Below are 15,603 nucleotides of genomic sequence, written 5' to 3'. Positions count from 1 at the left end.
ATGTCACAAGTATCAGAATGAAATTATTTTTATCAATGCTTAGCCGAACTAACCTGCTGATCAGTATCATTCTGTAGCAGGAGATTGTCCTCATTGTCAACATCACAATTTTTTGTTTCTACTGCAAACTTACTACTTGTACCAACTGCATTCATGTCTGGACAAGCGTCCTGTCCTGAAACATTGTCTGTCCAGTTTCATCCATGTTGCCTGACCCACTCAAATCCTCCAGCAGTTTGCATTTGGTTCAAGGTTCCAGCATCTGCAGTTTCTTATTCATCCTACATTCACATCCAACTTGTTAAACAGCAAGGTTTCCAGCATAGATTTCTATAGTACACCTCGGGTCACGGGCTTCCAATCACGAAAACAACCCTCCATCATCTCCCCACTCCTATTACCAAGTTGGACAAAGCTGTGTGTGAACAGCATCAGTTATCTCAGCAAAAGAACCAGTGAAGGGCAAGACCTTCAACATTTCAATTACAATTTGTAAAATTGAGCTGCTGCAGATCTTGAAGAATGTTTTAGCTTTCACTCCATGATTTCCTTCCTCTGTGGAAGGTAGCAAATGCAACAGGACTAACAACTCATGCCTATGCCCAGATAGATTTGGAAAGGATTCTTCTTCACCCCACACAATCTGCTTTATCCTTTAGAACATAGAAGATAGAACAGTAGAGTAGAAGACAGGCCCTCCGGCTGAGAATGTCTGTGCCGAACATGATGCCAAAAGTAACTTCTATCTGCCTGCTCATAATCCATATTCATTAATTCCCTGCAAATCGATATGCTTATCCAAAAGCCTCTTAAATGCCACTATTGTGTCTGCCTCAACTACTACCCCTGGCAGCGCATTCCAGGCATTCTCATTCCTCTGGGTGTTCAAAAAAAAAGCCCCGTATATATCTCCTTTAAACTTTGACCCTCTCATCATAAAGCTATGGGTCCTAGCATTTGATTTTTCCATCCTGGTATACCGATTCTGACCGTCTACCCTATCTATGCCTTTCATCTATCATATCATATCATATCATACATTTATCATATACTTATTAAAAGTCTGATCTTGTACGTGTGTATATGTGTGTGTATATGTGGTTGTCTTTACATCTTCGCAAAAAAACCACGTGGTAACGATTATATTTTTACATATTCTGATTGACATTTTTCCCCTCTAAGCAGAGAACACCTTCACTGAACATTTTATGCTTTATTTCTCGACATATTACGGATTAAAAGTTTTAAAAAATCAAAAGACTTTGAATTTAAAACGACCAGCGTCAACTGATGACATCACTGAACACTTTATGCGTTATTTCTCGACTTATTACTGATTAAAAGTAAGGTTTTAAAACATCAAAAGACTGAATTTAAAACAACCAGCTTTCAGTGATGACGTCACAATGGCTTGGCTAGCAGTGATCAGCATCACTGAGGATCTCATCCTATATTTCCCGTTATTCGCGATGAAAGCTTTAAAAATGCCAACTTTCACAAGATTATAACATATTCTAATTCACATTTTTCCCCTCTAGACAGAGAGCACCTTCACTGAACATTTTATGCTTTATATCTCTACGTATTACTGATTAAAGTTTAAAAAAATCAAAATAATTTGAATTTAAAACGACCACTGATGAAGTCACAATGGCTCGGCTAGCAGTGATCAGCTTCCTTTACGTTCAAGAACGGCTTGAGTTGGAGGACCATGCCTCCCGTGGGGACAACGGGTAGGGAACGGGTGGTTGGAGGAAGCAGACCCAACGGCTCAGCGGCTCAGAGCCGTCTCACACACAGAATCTTCCACGCTCTTCGAGTGATGTCCCCCCGGGTTCTGCCCCACCCCCTCCCTCTCTACCCCAGTCACGCTCTCCCTCTCTACACGGTCTGCACGGTCTAGTATATACGTGTGTTTATATATATATATATGTGTGTGTATATGTGGTTGTCTTTACATCTTCGCAAAAACACTACGCGGTAACGATAACATTTTTACATATTCTGATTCACATTTCCCCCCTCTAGGCTGAGAACACCTTGACTGAACATTTTATGCTTTATTTCTCGACTTATTACTTATTAAAAGTAAGGTTTAAAAACATCAAAAGACTTTAAATTTAAAATGTCCAGCTTTCACTGATGACGTCACAATGGCTCGGCTCAGAGCCGTCTCACACACAGAATCTTCCACGCTCTTCGAGTGATGTCCCCCCGGGTTCTTCACAATCTCCCCCTCCCCCGGGTTATTCACACTCCCCCTCGGGTTATTCACACTCCCCCCCCTCGGATTATTCACATTCCTCCCCCGGATTATTCACACTCATCCCCCCAACCCCCCCCCCCCGGGGTTATTCACACCCCCTACACCGCCGAAAAAGACGCCGCCGATGGAACAAAGATGTAGTCGGGGCCTGGACTGGAGACTGCGGCGGCCAAACTGACAGAGAATCGGAAACCCCAGCTCAAAACGGCAGCAAACACCCCCCCGGGTTATTCACACCCCCGACCCCTTCACCCCAGGTTATTCACAATTCCCCCGCCCCCCCCCCCCGGTTATACACACTTCCCCCCCTTGGGTTATTCACACACCCCGCTGGGTTATTCAAACCCCCCGGTTATTCACACCTCCCTCCCTCCCTCTTCCCCGCTGCCTCAAAAATGCAGCCAACACTCCCTCCCTCTCTACTCCCCCTTCCTCTCTAACCCCTCCCCCTCTCTACCCCCTCCCTCTCTGCCCCCCTCCCTCTCTAGGGAGTGATGAGTATTGGGACCTATGGGTGAGTGGTGGTGTATTGCGTTCGGGGACCAGCCCTCGCCTGTGACGCCACGCGCCCCCTTTCCCATCAATCTCTACCACCCTCCCTCTCTGCCCCACCCCCTCCCTCTCTACCCCAGTCACACTCTCCCTCTCTACCCCTCTCCCAGGCGGCAGCGGCGAGCAGGTAGGTGGGTGGGCAGGGCAGGGACGGGCAGAGTGGCAGCAGCAGGTGGGCAGGGATGGGCCGAACACCAGCAGCGGGCGTTCGGCCAGGACGGGGACGGGCCGAGTTGCAGCTGAGCCGGAGTGGGCAGAGGGAGGGTGGGTCAGGTTGTAGAGTGGCCGAGCAGTTTGCGCGGAATTACGCACACACGCGTGCGCATGCGATACAAACTGGCCCAATCGCCAAGTTAACGGGATCTAAATCACAGCTAACAATGAATGATCTGTGAAGGAAGGAACTGCAGATGCTGCCTTTTATGGATGGAGGGAGGGAGGCAGTGACTGAGGGTAGGGGAAAGGAGAGGGAGAGGTGAGGGATTGGGGGAAGGGAGGAGGAGAGGGGAAAGATCCTGGGGAGGCGAGGAGGGAGTGTAGATTCAGGGAGAGGAAGGGAGGGAGAGGGGGAAAGTGGGGGAGGTGAGGAGAGTGAGGGAGGAGGGGGAATAGAGGGAGAGGACGGAGGGAGTGGGGGAGGTAGGGAGTGGGGAATAGAGGGAGAGGAGAGTAGTGGGGGAGGTCAGGAGGTATAGTGGGGGGTAGGGAGGCGAGGAGTGGGGGATAGGATAGGAGGGGGGTAGGGAGAGGAGGAGTTATGGAGGGTGGGAGGGAGGGAGTGACTGAGGGTACGGGAAAGGAGACAGAGGGAGAGGTGAGGGATTGATTGGGGAGGGGAGGAGGAGAGGGGAAAGAAGAGGGAAGGTGAAGAGGAGAGGGAGGGAGTGCTGGGGGATGAGGGGAAATGAGCCATGCCTGCGCAGTTGGGGGCTATGCATGAGTGATGCAATATTGCTTTGGGAGGACGGGTTGCATTGGGGGGGGAAACGGGTGAGCGGTGCAATATTGCGTTGGGGGGACGGGTTGCATTGGGGGAAACGGGTGAGTGGAGGAATATTACGTTGGGGGATCAGGCCTCCCGTGTGACAGGGACCCAATGGGTCCCACTTAGTCTAGTAATTTTATATAGTTCTATCAGGTCTCCCCGCAGCCTCCGGCATTCCAGAGAAAACAATCCAAGTCTGTCCAAACCCCTGCTGTAGCTAATACATCCAATCCAGTCATCAGTCTGGTAAGCCTCCTATGCATCCTTTCCAAAGCCCCCATATCCTTCCTGTAATGGGAAGACCAGATCTGCACAGAATATTCCAAATACGACCAAACCAAAATCCTACATAGCTTCCTGACTCCAATACTCAATGCCCCGACCACTGAAAGCAAGCATGCCATATGCCTTCTTTACTGCTATCTCTACTTGTTTTGCCTCTTTTGGACTTGAACTTCAAGATCCCTCTGCACATCAATGCTGTTCAAGGTCATGTCATCAATTGTATATTTTCCCCTTACATTTGACCTCCCTAAGTGCAAAACCTCACACTTGCTCAGATTAAACTCCATCTGCCATTTCCCCACCCATTTCTGAAGTTAATCTAGATCCTGCTGCATACTTTGACAGCCTTCCTCACCAGTTCTGAATCCATACGACCATTGGCATTGTTAATCCCCTGCAACCTGACCTTCTGTATCAGCCTACCGTGAACAGATCAAATGCCTTACTAAAATCCATGTAGACAACATCCACTGCCCTTCATTTCCTATTACAAGGTCCAGTATGTACCCTTCTCTTATCCACATATAGTTTCAACAAACCCTCTTAGATAAACCTCACAAATACTGTCCCGTATAATCTTTGGCACTGAGCAAGTTTGTCAATATTGAGTAAGTTAGTCACCCACAAAGGCAACTCTGTTGCATTGGCATCTCTCCGGAACCTGTCCACAGATCTTTTCCTTCATCTCCTGCTTGCTATTGAAGGGGCCTGTGGTACAATCCTATTACGGTGCATGCATCTTTCTTCAAGCTCACCTCATTGGATGAACCCTCCAGTATGTCCTCTCTGAGTGTGCCGTGACAGTCTCCCTGTTAGTAGCAAACCTCTTCCACCTCTTTTATCCATTCTCAATCAAACCCCGGAACATCGAGCTGCCAGACGTGTAGCTCTTGCAAACAATGTTCTGCAATGGCCAGAACATCATAGCCCCAAGGACCGATTGAGGCTCTAAGTTAATCTGCTTTCCCTGCAATCCCACATGCATTGAATTAAAATAAACATACTTTAGCCCATGAGTAGCACCATATGTCTTCACCTCTCCCTGCCTCACCTTCCTTTGAGACTGACTGGTCCTAACCTCTACCTTCCAATCACTCATTCCAAGTTCTGACCTATCAGGCAAAACAAAAATATATCTTTTAAATCTCCTTTAAACTTTCCTCCGCTCATCTTACGCGATTATTTGACATTTCCATCCTGGGAAAAAGACTGACTGCCTGCCCTGTCAACCTGCTCATACTATATTGCATGAGAAGTCTACACTTCTATCAAGTCTCCACTTAACCTTCAAAGCTCCAATGAGAACAATCCAAGTTTGTTCAACCTCTCCTGATAACCGAAACTCAACAATCCAGGCATATTTTGAAAAGCCTCAATATCCTTTCCATAATGTGACGACCTGGAACTGCATATAATGCTCCAAATGAAGTCTTACCCTAGCTTTATATGGCTACAACATGATTTGCCAACTTTAATACTCGATACCCCGACTGATGGAAGGCCCGTATGTCATATGCCTTTTTTATTACCCTATCCACTTTCCATATGGAGGTGGTTGAATCAACTACAACTTTCTCAACGAGATGGAAGGAATGGACTCTTCACTCTACATGTTGTACAGGTTTAATTGGATAGCACACAAACAAAAGCTTTTCACTGTATCGTGGTATGTGTAACAGTAATAAACCTAAACAAGGCTTGGCTTAAATGGTGACACCTCCATTATGAGAATTAAATAGTGCCCTACCTCCAGTTTCTTCTTTAGAGGCATTGAGGATTCTTTACCAATACATCTCATTATAGTCTGCAGGGCCACCACCGTCTTAATTTGTGAAATACGCAGTTCTATAAGTAGTCTGCAAGAAGAACAACAAATATTATATCCAATTCTGTTTCTCCAGGTGTGAAAGATTAACATTTTGAAAACTGGTTCCAGTCATTTGAAAGCATACCTATCTGGACAAGCTAAGTAAAGGATGGGATGTAAATTCTACCAAGCCACTTGCTTGCCGCATGCTGGGCCGATACATAAGGTTATGATAATCATAATAAAAACTGCAAAACTGAAATAAAAACAAATAATGCAGGAAAAACTCAAAGTGTGAGGTAGCATCTGTGGAAAGAGAAACAAGATTATGATTAGGGTCTGAGAGCCTCATTGGACCCAAAACATTAACTCTGTTTCTCTCTCCACAGATGCTGCCTGACCTGTTAAGTGTTTCTGGAATTTTCAGTTTTTATATTACATATAGTATACCAGGTTGTTCTGGACATCAGTTCTGATCATTTTCCATCCATTACCTTGGGAAAGGTGCAGAATCAAATGTGGGAAATGTGGAATTTCACAATATCACTGTGTAACAGGAGTGGAAGAGTAGAATCCTTAATCCAGGGGCATCAAGGAAAACCACGTCCTTTGTCCAGAATCAGTAATGCTTAAATTTGTTATTGCCTTTGATTATTACACTGATTTATGCATAAAGGTTGTATACATAAAATACATGTTCTGGATACGAGGCATTACTGATTTATAAAGATGACACTAGAACCAAGTTGCTGTTTTGATACAAATACATCTATAGATGCTCCTGAACACATCATCAGTGATGTTGCCTGGGGTCATTGGGTGTTTCGGGTCTTTCAACATCAGACACCCTCACCCAGGCGACCCAGCCGTGGTTGATCAGACCACGACTTGTGTTCAGGTGGCATTCGCTCCTCCCCATGGATCTCCTCTCCTGATCCAGAGCCATCTCGAGGCCTTCTCCGCTGCCTCTGTGGTGTTCTTAATGGCCCTTCTCCTTGCTACTCCATTGATGTCCAGTGCACTCAAGGCTTTGTAGAGCGATTGCCCTGCAAAACCTCTGCAGCCAACCTCGATGGACATACACCTTGCCTTCCAGCCCTGCTTGCGGCAGTCTATGACCAGCTCTGCATACTTGGCCATCTTCCTCTCGTGGGCCTCCTCCAGACGGTCCTCCCACAGCACTGTCAGTTCCAACAAGACGATGTTTTTGGTCGCCTCTGAGACCAGGAGGATATCTGGCCTCAGGGTGGTCATGGCAATGTGCTGTGGGAACTTCAGCTGTTTCACCAGGTCTACGGAAAGCTGCCAATCCTGCACAATCACCAGGATTCCTGACGGATTCCTGGCTGCTGTGTTTCTTGGCAGCTGCACTCCGGCCTTCACGAAGGTGATCATCTAGTGGTGGGGCGTGCTCGTCTGCAGCTGCTGATTCCCATGCTGATGGCTTCTGCAATGGGTTTAAGAACCTGGTCTTGACGCCAGGTGTACCGGCCCTGCCCAAGAGCTGGTACACCTGGACACTAGAACCAAGTTGCTGTTACTATTAGTGCAAAAAAAAAAAATGAACATCCTGGGGCTCTAAGGTCTTAAAGAAAAAGACTACAGGGTGATGTGGTAATGGACTTTTAACATTGAAATGACTAACAAGCAAGCATACAAAATTTCTAAGTCAGCAGAGTGGTGCAGGTAGGAGTGCCTCTGCCTCATAGCACGAGCGGGTGAGGCAGCATCTATGGAGAGAAGGAAATGGGCAACGCTTCGGGTCGAGACCCTTCCTCAGACTGTTCCCCCCATTCTTCTAGAATGGGAGGATCAGTACAGGATGGGGGGGGGGGGGGGGGGTGTCAGTACAGTGTGGTTCGGAGGGTCTGTGCAGGATGAATGGGGGATCACTACAGGATGAATTAGGGGAAGGTGCAGGGTAAATGGAGGGTGGGTCAGTACGGGATGAATGCGTGGATTAGTACAGGATGGATGGGGAATCAGTACAGGATGGATGGAGGAGGAGTGCAGGATGGATGGGAAAGGGGTAAGTACAGGGTGAATTGGGGAACCAGTGTAGGATGGATGGGGGTGGGGGGGGGGTGGGTGGCAAGAGAATCAATGCGAGGTGGATAGGGTCATCAGCGCAGGATGAATAGATTGGGGGGGGGGGGGGGTGGGGGGAGATGGGGAGGGGAGTACAGGGGATGTCAGTGAGGACTGAATAGAAGCGGGAATGGGGATCAGTGCGGGATGGAGAGGAGGGGTCCCAGGATAAGGGGGGGGGGGGTGGAGAGGGCGTACAAGAGAGAGAGAAGGGGGGCGAGGTATGGAGGAAGGAGTCAGCGCTCCTCGGACAACATCGCCCCACTGCCTTGGCCGTTGGGAACTCCTCGCCACCGCCTCCCTCCTCCGCCAGCCAACAGCAAGGTGCGGGGCCGAGCGGTGCAGCTCAAAGATCCCATAGCTATAGTATCTTTGGTGCAGCTGCTTCAGAAGGGTCGGAGCAAATGACGGGTCCCGAACAGCGGCAGCAGCGGCCGCGACAGTGGCTCCACCTCCCCCACCTCCCGCACGCCCTGATAAGGGCCTCTGCTTGCAAACCTGCTAATGGCGCACTTTCAAAACAAACCCTCCCGCACGCCGAGGCCTCCCCCTCCCTCCCTCCTACCGGCCTCGGTGTGCGGGAGGGTTTGTTTTGAAAGTGCGCCGTTAGCGGGTTTACAAGCAGCGGCCGCTATTAGGGCAGGCGGGAGGAGGAGGAGATGGAGCCGCTGTGCAGGGCCCGTCATTCGCTCCAACCCTTCCTCACCCCGCACCTAGTATCTTTCCCACGCAATACAGCCGTCACCGCCGACACATTCTCCAGAGATGCTGCCTGACCCACGGAGTTACTCCAGTTTTTTGTGTCTATCTTCGGTACAAACCAGTATCTGGTTGCCAAGCCGGGCAAAATGACTCAGTGTTTAGGTTGCCCGGCGCTTTGAGTGGTCAGTGGCACCAGGGCAACCGTTAATTTCGAGCCCTGGTTGTCTAAGTAGTTTGCACATTCCATCTATGATAATGTGTGTTTTGTCTGGGTTCTCAGGTTTCCTCCAATAATCCCATAAACATGGTGGTCATTGGGCTGATTGGCCTCTATAAATTGCCCCAAGTGTGTACCCGAGTAGCAGTCGAATCTGGGAAAAAGTTATGGGAACATGGAGTCAAAATGAGATCCAGATTTAGGATAGGATTAGTTGTTGATTATCGGCATAGATTCAGTGGGCTGGGGGTGGGGGTTCATACATACAACTAACTTGCTAAATCCAATCTGGAAATTTGGAAACATTTCTTTACATAGAGAGTGGTGAGAGCAGGAATCTGACTACCACACACTGCAGCTGGGAAACAGCAAAGGTGCCTTCTCGGGAAATTTGGTAAAAGTACCACAGGCAGGTAAGGTATATATAGATGCGGAGAGAGAGGACTAACACTGAACACAAACAGAGTTTGGTCTGGTGCAGTAACTCACAGCTTTGCCACAAAGCCTGAAGGAATAATAGGAAGATCAGGATAGCAGCAATGGGTTCCGGTATTTACAGTGAGTTGTAAAGTACATCAGGAAGAGCTGCGATTCTGCTTTGTCCATCAGCTTACCTTAAACCTGCCCGCAGTGAAATTACGTTCTTGCTCTCTTCCATGTTACTCAAGCAGCTGGACAGTACCGAGAGAGCCCTCTCATCAAAGTTGTTCAAGCGCTCCTACAAGCAGGACAGACATATTGAACACACAGTATGCTACTTGCAGTCACACACGTCTAAAATTAATCTGTCAGTCTAGCAAAAATACGAATGATAGTAGATAAATAAACTATGTTTTAGAAAACTGTTTTTTTTTAAACTATTATACACACCCCACGAGGGTAAATAAAATATATTTTAATCATACACTCCAATTTCCTTTCTGGGATGTTCCTAGTTCACTGAAGACTGCAGAGAGACATCTAAAAACGGGACACCGGCCTGGTGAAGCTACAGCACAGTAAGCAAGAAAGCTCAGCGATCCGACAAATCAGGCATCAGGTCAAAGCTCTACAGTTTGGTGTGGCACGGTGGCACAATGGTAGAGTTGCTGCCTTACAGCGGGTTCGATCCTGACCAAGGCATTTGTACGTTCCCCCAGGACCTGCGTGGGGTTTCTCCAGGATATCTGGTTTCCTCCCACATTTCAAAGATGTACAGGTTTGTAGGCCAATTGGCTTGGTAAAATTATAAATTGTCCCTAGTGTGTGCAGGATAGTGTTAGTGTGTGGGGATCGCTGGTCGGCACAAACTCTGCATGTTTCTGCACTGTATCTCTAGACTAAACTATGAGTTAATAAGTCGCTTCTGATTCTGTTAAATTTCCCAAGAATGTGACTGTTTCCCCACTAAGGTAAAAACATTAGGAAGAGAACATACAACCCATTCCGCCATTCAACTGAATCATGACTAATCAATTCTCACTATCTCCTTTATTCTATTTCCCTTAATACATCTCTTTAAAAACTTATTGATCACAATCTGAAAAAGATTCAACTGATCCACAGCCAATTCCAAGATGTAATCATGGAGTAATCGTGTAAAAATACCAAAACAAGAGCAAAGGTGCCAGTTAACCCCTAGAAGCAAGGAACTGCAGATACTGGTTTACAAAAAAAGAAACAAAGTGCTGGAGTAGCTCAGCGGGGCAAGCAGCACCTCAAGAGAACATGGATAGGCGATGTTTCGGATCAGGGCCCTTCTTCAGATTCTGTTGGGATATGGGAGAAAGGGTCACTGCTGGTGGGAGACGAGAGAAGGGGACGTGACTAGTTGGACATAGGAGAAGGGAATCCATGTTGTCCTGAGATGCTTCCTGACCTGCTGAGCTACTGAGCACTGTGTCTTCTTCCATAAGCACACCCCCTGTTTAGTACGGCAACTCGGTCAGGTTATTTTAATTAATTAAAAGTTCTCCGCATTTATAATTTTTGGAATAGTCAGCCAGTCCTGACCATAGACTCAATGGACACACGGAGAATCCTGTCTAAGGTCAACACGTGGAAAGCAGTCGGACCCGACAACATCCCAGGACGTGTGCTCAAGGAATGTGCTGAGGAGTTAGCAGATGTGCTAACAGACATCTTTAACATCTCCCTTAGTCAAGCCATTGTCCCCACATGCCTCAAAACTTCCACGATAATCCCCATAACGAAGAAACCAGTGGTTGCCTGCCTAAATGACTACCGCCCTGTCGCCCTGACCTCAATAATAATGAAGGTTTTGAACGCCTGGTGAAACCCCACATTACTGCCAGCCTCCCCTCATCGTTAGACCCCCTCCAGTTTGCCTATCGCCCCAACCGTTCTACAGAGGATGCCATCTCTACCACACTGCACACAGTACTCACGCATCTGGAAAACAAAAACACATACGCCAGAATCCTGTACATTGACTTCAGCTCAGCGTTTAACACCATCATCCCGCAGAGACTTGTGGAGAAACTAACCCTGCTGGGCCTCAACACCACCCTGTGTCACTGGATCTTGGACTTTCTGACAGAGAGACCGCAGTCAGTCCGTGTTGGCAAGAACACTTCAGGCTCGATCACGCTGAGCACCGGCTCCCCTCAAGGCTGTGTGCTCAGCCCGCTGTTGTTCACATTGCTCACACATGACTGTGCTGCCAGATTCAGGGACAATACGATCATAAAATTCGCGGATGACACAACAGTGGTGGGACTCATCAGCGGAGATGACGAATCAATGTACAGGGAGGAAGTAAAACAACTAGTGGACTGGTGCGGCAAAAATAATCTAGAATTAAATGTCGACAAAACGAAGGAGATGGTTGTCGACTTCAGGAGGGCGCAGCCAAAGCATACACCCCTCAACATCAGTGGCACTACAGTGGAGAGCATAAAGTTCCTCGGTGTGCAAATTACAGACAGCCTCACCTGGTCCAGGAACACCACTGGGACCGTCAAACGGGCCCATCACCAACTGCACTTCCTGAGGAAACTAAAACAGGCCTCACTCCCCACCAACATCCTCAGGACTTTCTACAGGGGTATGGTGGAGTCTGAACTCACGTACTGCATAAATACGTGGTACTCCACCTGCAACTGCTCGGACAGGAAGGCTCTGCAGAGGGTAGTGAGGGGAGCAGAGAGGATCATTGGCGTCTCCCTACCCTCGGTACAAGAACTGTTCCAGAGCCGCTGTCTGAAAAAAGCTCAGAGAATTGCTAAGGACAAACTGCAACCCCTCCACATACACCTGGATCTCCTGCCATCAGGCAAGAGATATCGAAGCATCAAAGCCCGGACTACAAGACTGCTAAACAGCTTCCTACCACAGGCTGCGAGGCTGCTAAACAGTCACTCTGTACTCACAGTCACTTGATTCTGCGGCTGGCACGGACACTTTAATAACTGGCACTGGCCACTTTAATAACTGGCACTGGCCACTCAAATCAGCTGCCCCGGACATTTTATGATTGGTTTATAGTATTTTAACGTTGTGTTTTACCTGCTTTTAACTATTTATACTGTTCCATCAGGGACTGGATTGTTTTTAGTATTATGTGTGAAATGTTTTAAATTTCATGTGCGATGCTCCGCTATTCCCTGGGAAACGTCTTTTTATTTTGCACTGTACAACTGTTGCTTGCAAGATGACAATAAAGGTTGATTGATTGATTGATTGATTGATTGATATTCCTATTGCATGGCAAGTGGGTAAAAGGTTCTAAACATTTAGGAATGTCAATCAATATACACCTTTACACACAATTTCATATTTGCTGCTCTTCTTTCAAACAGACTATTTGAATCTCTGTTACAAAACAGGTTTTTTTTCCATAAAATGATATCATGTCACAGAGGTAAATTGTAACTAGTCAGCCTACAGTTCTGTCCAGTTCTGTCAACAGCAAGGCCCTGGTTGTATTTACCTGGGAGACTCTGAGCAGTGTCTGGATCAGACGACTCTGCTGGTTCACCCCCATTTTTACCAAAGCGAAGAGGCTATACACCAAGTCATTACAGCTCATTAGCTGAGCTTCCTTCAAGGCCTTCTGGCATATCTTCTCAAAGAGTGGATGCTCGAACATCAACTTCTGTTCGTAACGTCTCTGATCATCTGACATTCTCTTTATCGTTTCCCACATGGTTGTCAGGGCATTGCTGGTATATTTCCACGCCATTTTGGAGTGTTCATACAAGTCTAACACATCACTGGGAGAGGTGCATTGTCGAAGCTCATTACAGAATTGTTCCCAAGATGTCCTCATCTCAGTTGGTCTTTCCAACTCTGTGGAAGAACCCTCAGAGGTTGGTCCACTGTATTGAGATGATGTTCCTTTTGCTGAACTGCCAATGGAAGGATCAGATAAAACACTAGAATCTTTGGTGTCTCTGTCACAGTTATTTACATCTTCTGCTTCACTGGGAATTTGATGTATCCTTTCAGAATACTGGAAGCGGATTAAAGTTAAGCCCATACAATTTCTCAGATGGCAAGATAAGCCATTTTGTTTCCTTAATGTCTCAAATCCATGTTTTTGGATCAAAGTTCTGCAATTTCTGTAACCAGTTGCAGTGGATCCTCGGGTGCACAGTCTCAAAATCCTAACAAGCCGACTTCCAGATTGATGGATATTCATGACGAGGCGCTCAAACTAGCCCGAAACCAACTCACATTAATTCACACAGTGCAACACTGATTTTTTTTCAACTGTTGTAAGAGAAAGAAAAAACAAGGTTAATGCTGCAGTAGTTATAAAAGCATTGTAAGTGACAACCTCGCAATTTCTCTACTCTTAACATTGATCAGTTTGCTGTCTTTGTCCTTCCAGGTGACTGAGTTAAGATATTTGAAATGTGTTGTCCGAAGAGCTTTGTGAGTTGTTGCAACATATGTTGTAGATAGTGGGGCTACCTTGATAAATGTTGAAGTGGATCACTTCACATTCAAAACAAGAAGGCTATAGACTAACTAACATTACAAGTGGCGTTATTTTGTTCTTGCCCCCATGATGATTTAATGGTATGGAGGCCTTGCTAATCTGCCGTCGCACTGGGAGTAGCCAAGGCAGCTCAAGATAATACCTTCTGGTACATGCTCATCACGTTTATGTAAATAGCAATTTGGTCTCTGTGGACAATGTCTGAAGCTGGTGCACTGGGATTAGATAAGGCATATTGCGTTATTCAATGCGAGCCCCCATAGGATATACAGTGAGAACTGTATTGTCTGCTCTTTTCAAATGAAGAGACAGGCCTGGCACTGCAAAATATACTGGACAGAAAAAACACTCAAGGAGGGAAGTGAGCTTGGATGAGCGAGAGGGGATGATCAATTCTTTGCCTGATGATGCCTTCTCCTTACTCCCATTCCCCAACATGGAGGTGGTCCAGAAAGCCACTCTTGAAGTACTAACTGTTGAGAGTTTGTTCTATTCCCCTGCTCTATCACTTCTGCCCTACGTTCACTTCCCTCAATTGCCCATGGGATTCCTGTTCTAAATCATTCTTGCGAACAGCAACTTCCTGTTATGAGTGGCTCAAGAAGGCAGAATTGCAGTAATCAGGAATGGTGATTACATGCTGTCAATGCCAGACACATGCCAACATCCTGACAACAGCTACTGTACAGCGTGTCAGCTTTACCTCAATGGGCACTGCTTTTAGTAAGATGCTCACATCAATCAACATTTTAAAAATCCCAACATCTGGTCATACTACATTGGTGCGATCGGGCAGGTATTTCATATTACCAACATCCCCACAATTATGGAGGTACAATAAGCTGTGGATGCTGAAACCTTGAGCAAAACATAATGTTGGAGGAACTCAGCGGGTCAGGCAGCATCTGTGGAGGGAATGGACAGTTTTGGTTGGGATCCTTCTTCAAACTAATAGGAGTTGGGGAGGAGGGAAGAGAAACCTACATCATAAACTTGTCTCCCATCTCCCTTTAATCCTTCCTCTTCCACCACCCCATCTCTTTCCACTGATATACCTCCCTCCATTATTACATTTCACTTCTCCTCTCTCCTTAGACTAGATCTCACATCTTCAGTATTGAAGTGGAGGCAAATCTTGAAGGGTTGGAATAACTCATGGCCCACGTTCTCCAGAAATGCTGCCTGACCCGCTGAGCTACTTTGTGTCCTTTCGCAAGCAAGTCATCCTCGATCCAGAGGGGAGGCACATGTTGCAGTCAGGGTGGTGGGGTGCACATTATTTATGGGTTGATCTAACCCATCAAATTGTGGTAGTGGCAATACCTCTGAACATGAGGCAGACCAGGGCCAACAATCGGGGAGGATCCTGCTCCCGGGGTCAAACGCTGACCCGCACTCATCGCGGGCCGGAGGGAGCCCCGGAGAAGCCGCCCTCGATCTGTGCCGCCCGCGGCTGCCTCAACCTTCCTCCTTTCAGGAAACGCTCACGCTCTGCCGGGGTGACCGACGCGAAAGCCTCCAGTTCCCGGGTTTAAACATCTCCTTCCCCCCGACTCACCTCCATCGCATCCCCGACCGTCCGCTGGCCGCCGCCATCTTAGAATTTAAACTGACGCGAGCCCTGTTGAAGGCGGAGCTGTTCACGCTGCGTCACTGGCTCAACTGCTGATGGTGAAACTCTTATTACAAAATCCAACTGTAACTTATTCCATCTTGTTCCCAACTTGTTTCTGCTTTACGCCGTTAGTGTTCTTCA

The 15,603-nt window shown here is 47.2% G+C and overlaps 1 protein-coding gene across 2 annotated transcripts in view; it reads right to left on the bottom strand.

Annotated features, from left to right (window-relative positions):
- The window catches only part of fastkd2 (FAST kinase domains 2), a 62,506-nt gene extending 47,025 nt beyond the window's left edge, over positions 1–15,481 (bottom strand). Inside the window, exons 1-4 of one of the 2 annotated variants that reach the window (XM_033024454.1) lie at positions 15,406–15,480; positions 12,834–13,615; positions 9,517–9,620; positions 5,836–5,944 (exon numbers count right to left, since the gene is read on the bottom strand). In XM_033024454.1, coding sequence (XP_032880345.1) covers positions 5,836–5,944; positions 9,517–9,620; positions 12,834–13,544 — 924 coding nt within the window. In that variant the 5' untranslated portion in view covers positions 13,545–13,615; positions 15,406–15,480. Of the gene's footprint in view, positions 1–5,835; positions 5,945–9,516; positions 9,621–12,833; positions 13,616–15,405 lie in introns of both variants that reach the window. The other variant, XM_033024455.1, reaches the window with a different exon arrangement.
- Between the last annotated feature and the right edge of the window lie 122 nt (positions 15,482–15,603).

Source organism: Amblyraja radiata, chromosome 7, assembly GCF_010909765.2.
Source record: "Amblyraja radiata isolate CabotCenter1 chromosome 7, sAmbRad1.1.pri, whole genome shotgun sequence".
NCBI classification, from domain to species: Eukaryota; Metazoa; Chordata; class Chondrichthyes; order Rajiformes; family Rajidae; genus Amblyraja; species Amblyraja radiata.
The sequence above is the reverse complement of the archived record's forward strand: the minus strand, read 5'-3'. Positions and strand labels throughout refer to the sequence as shown.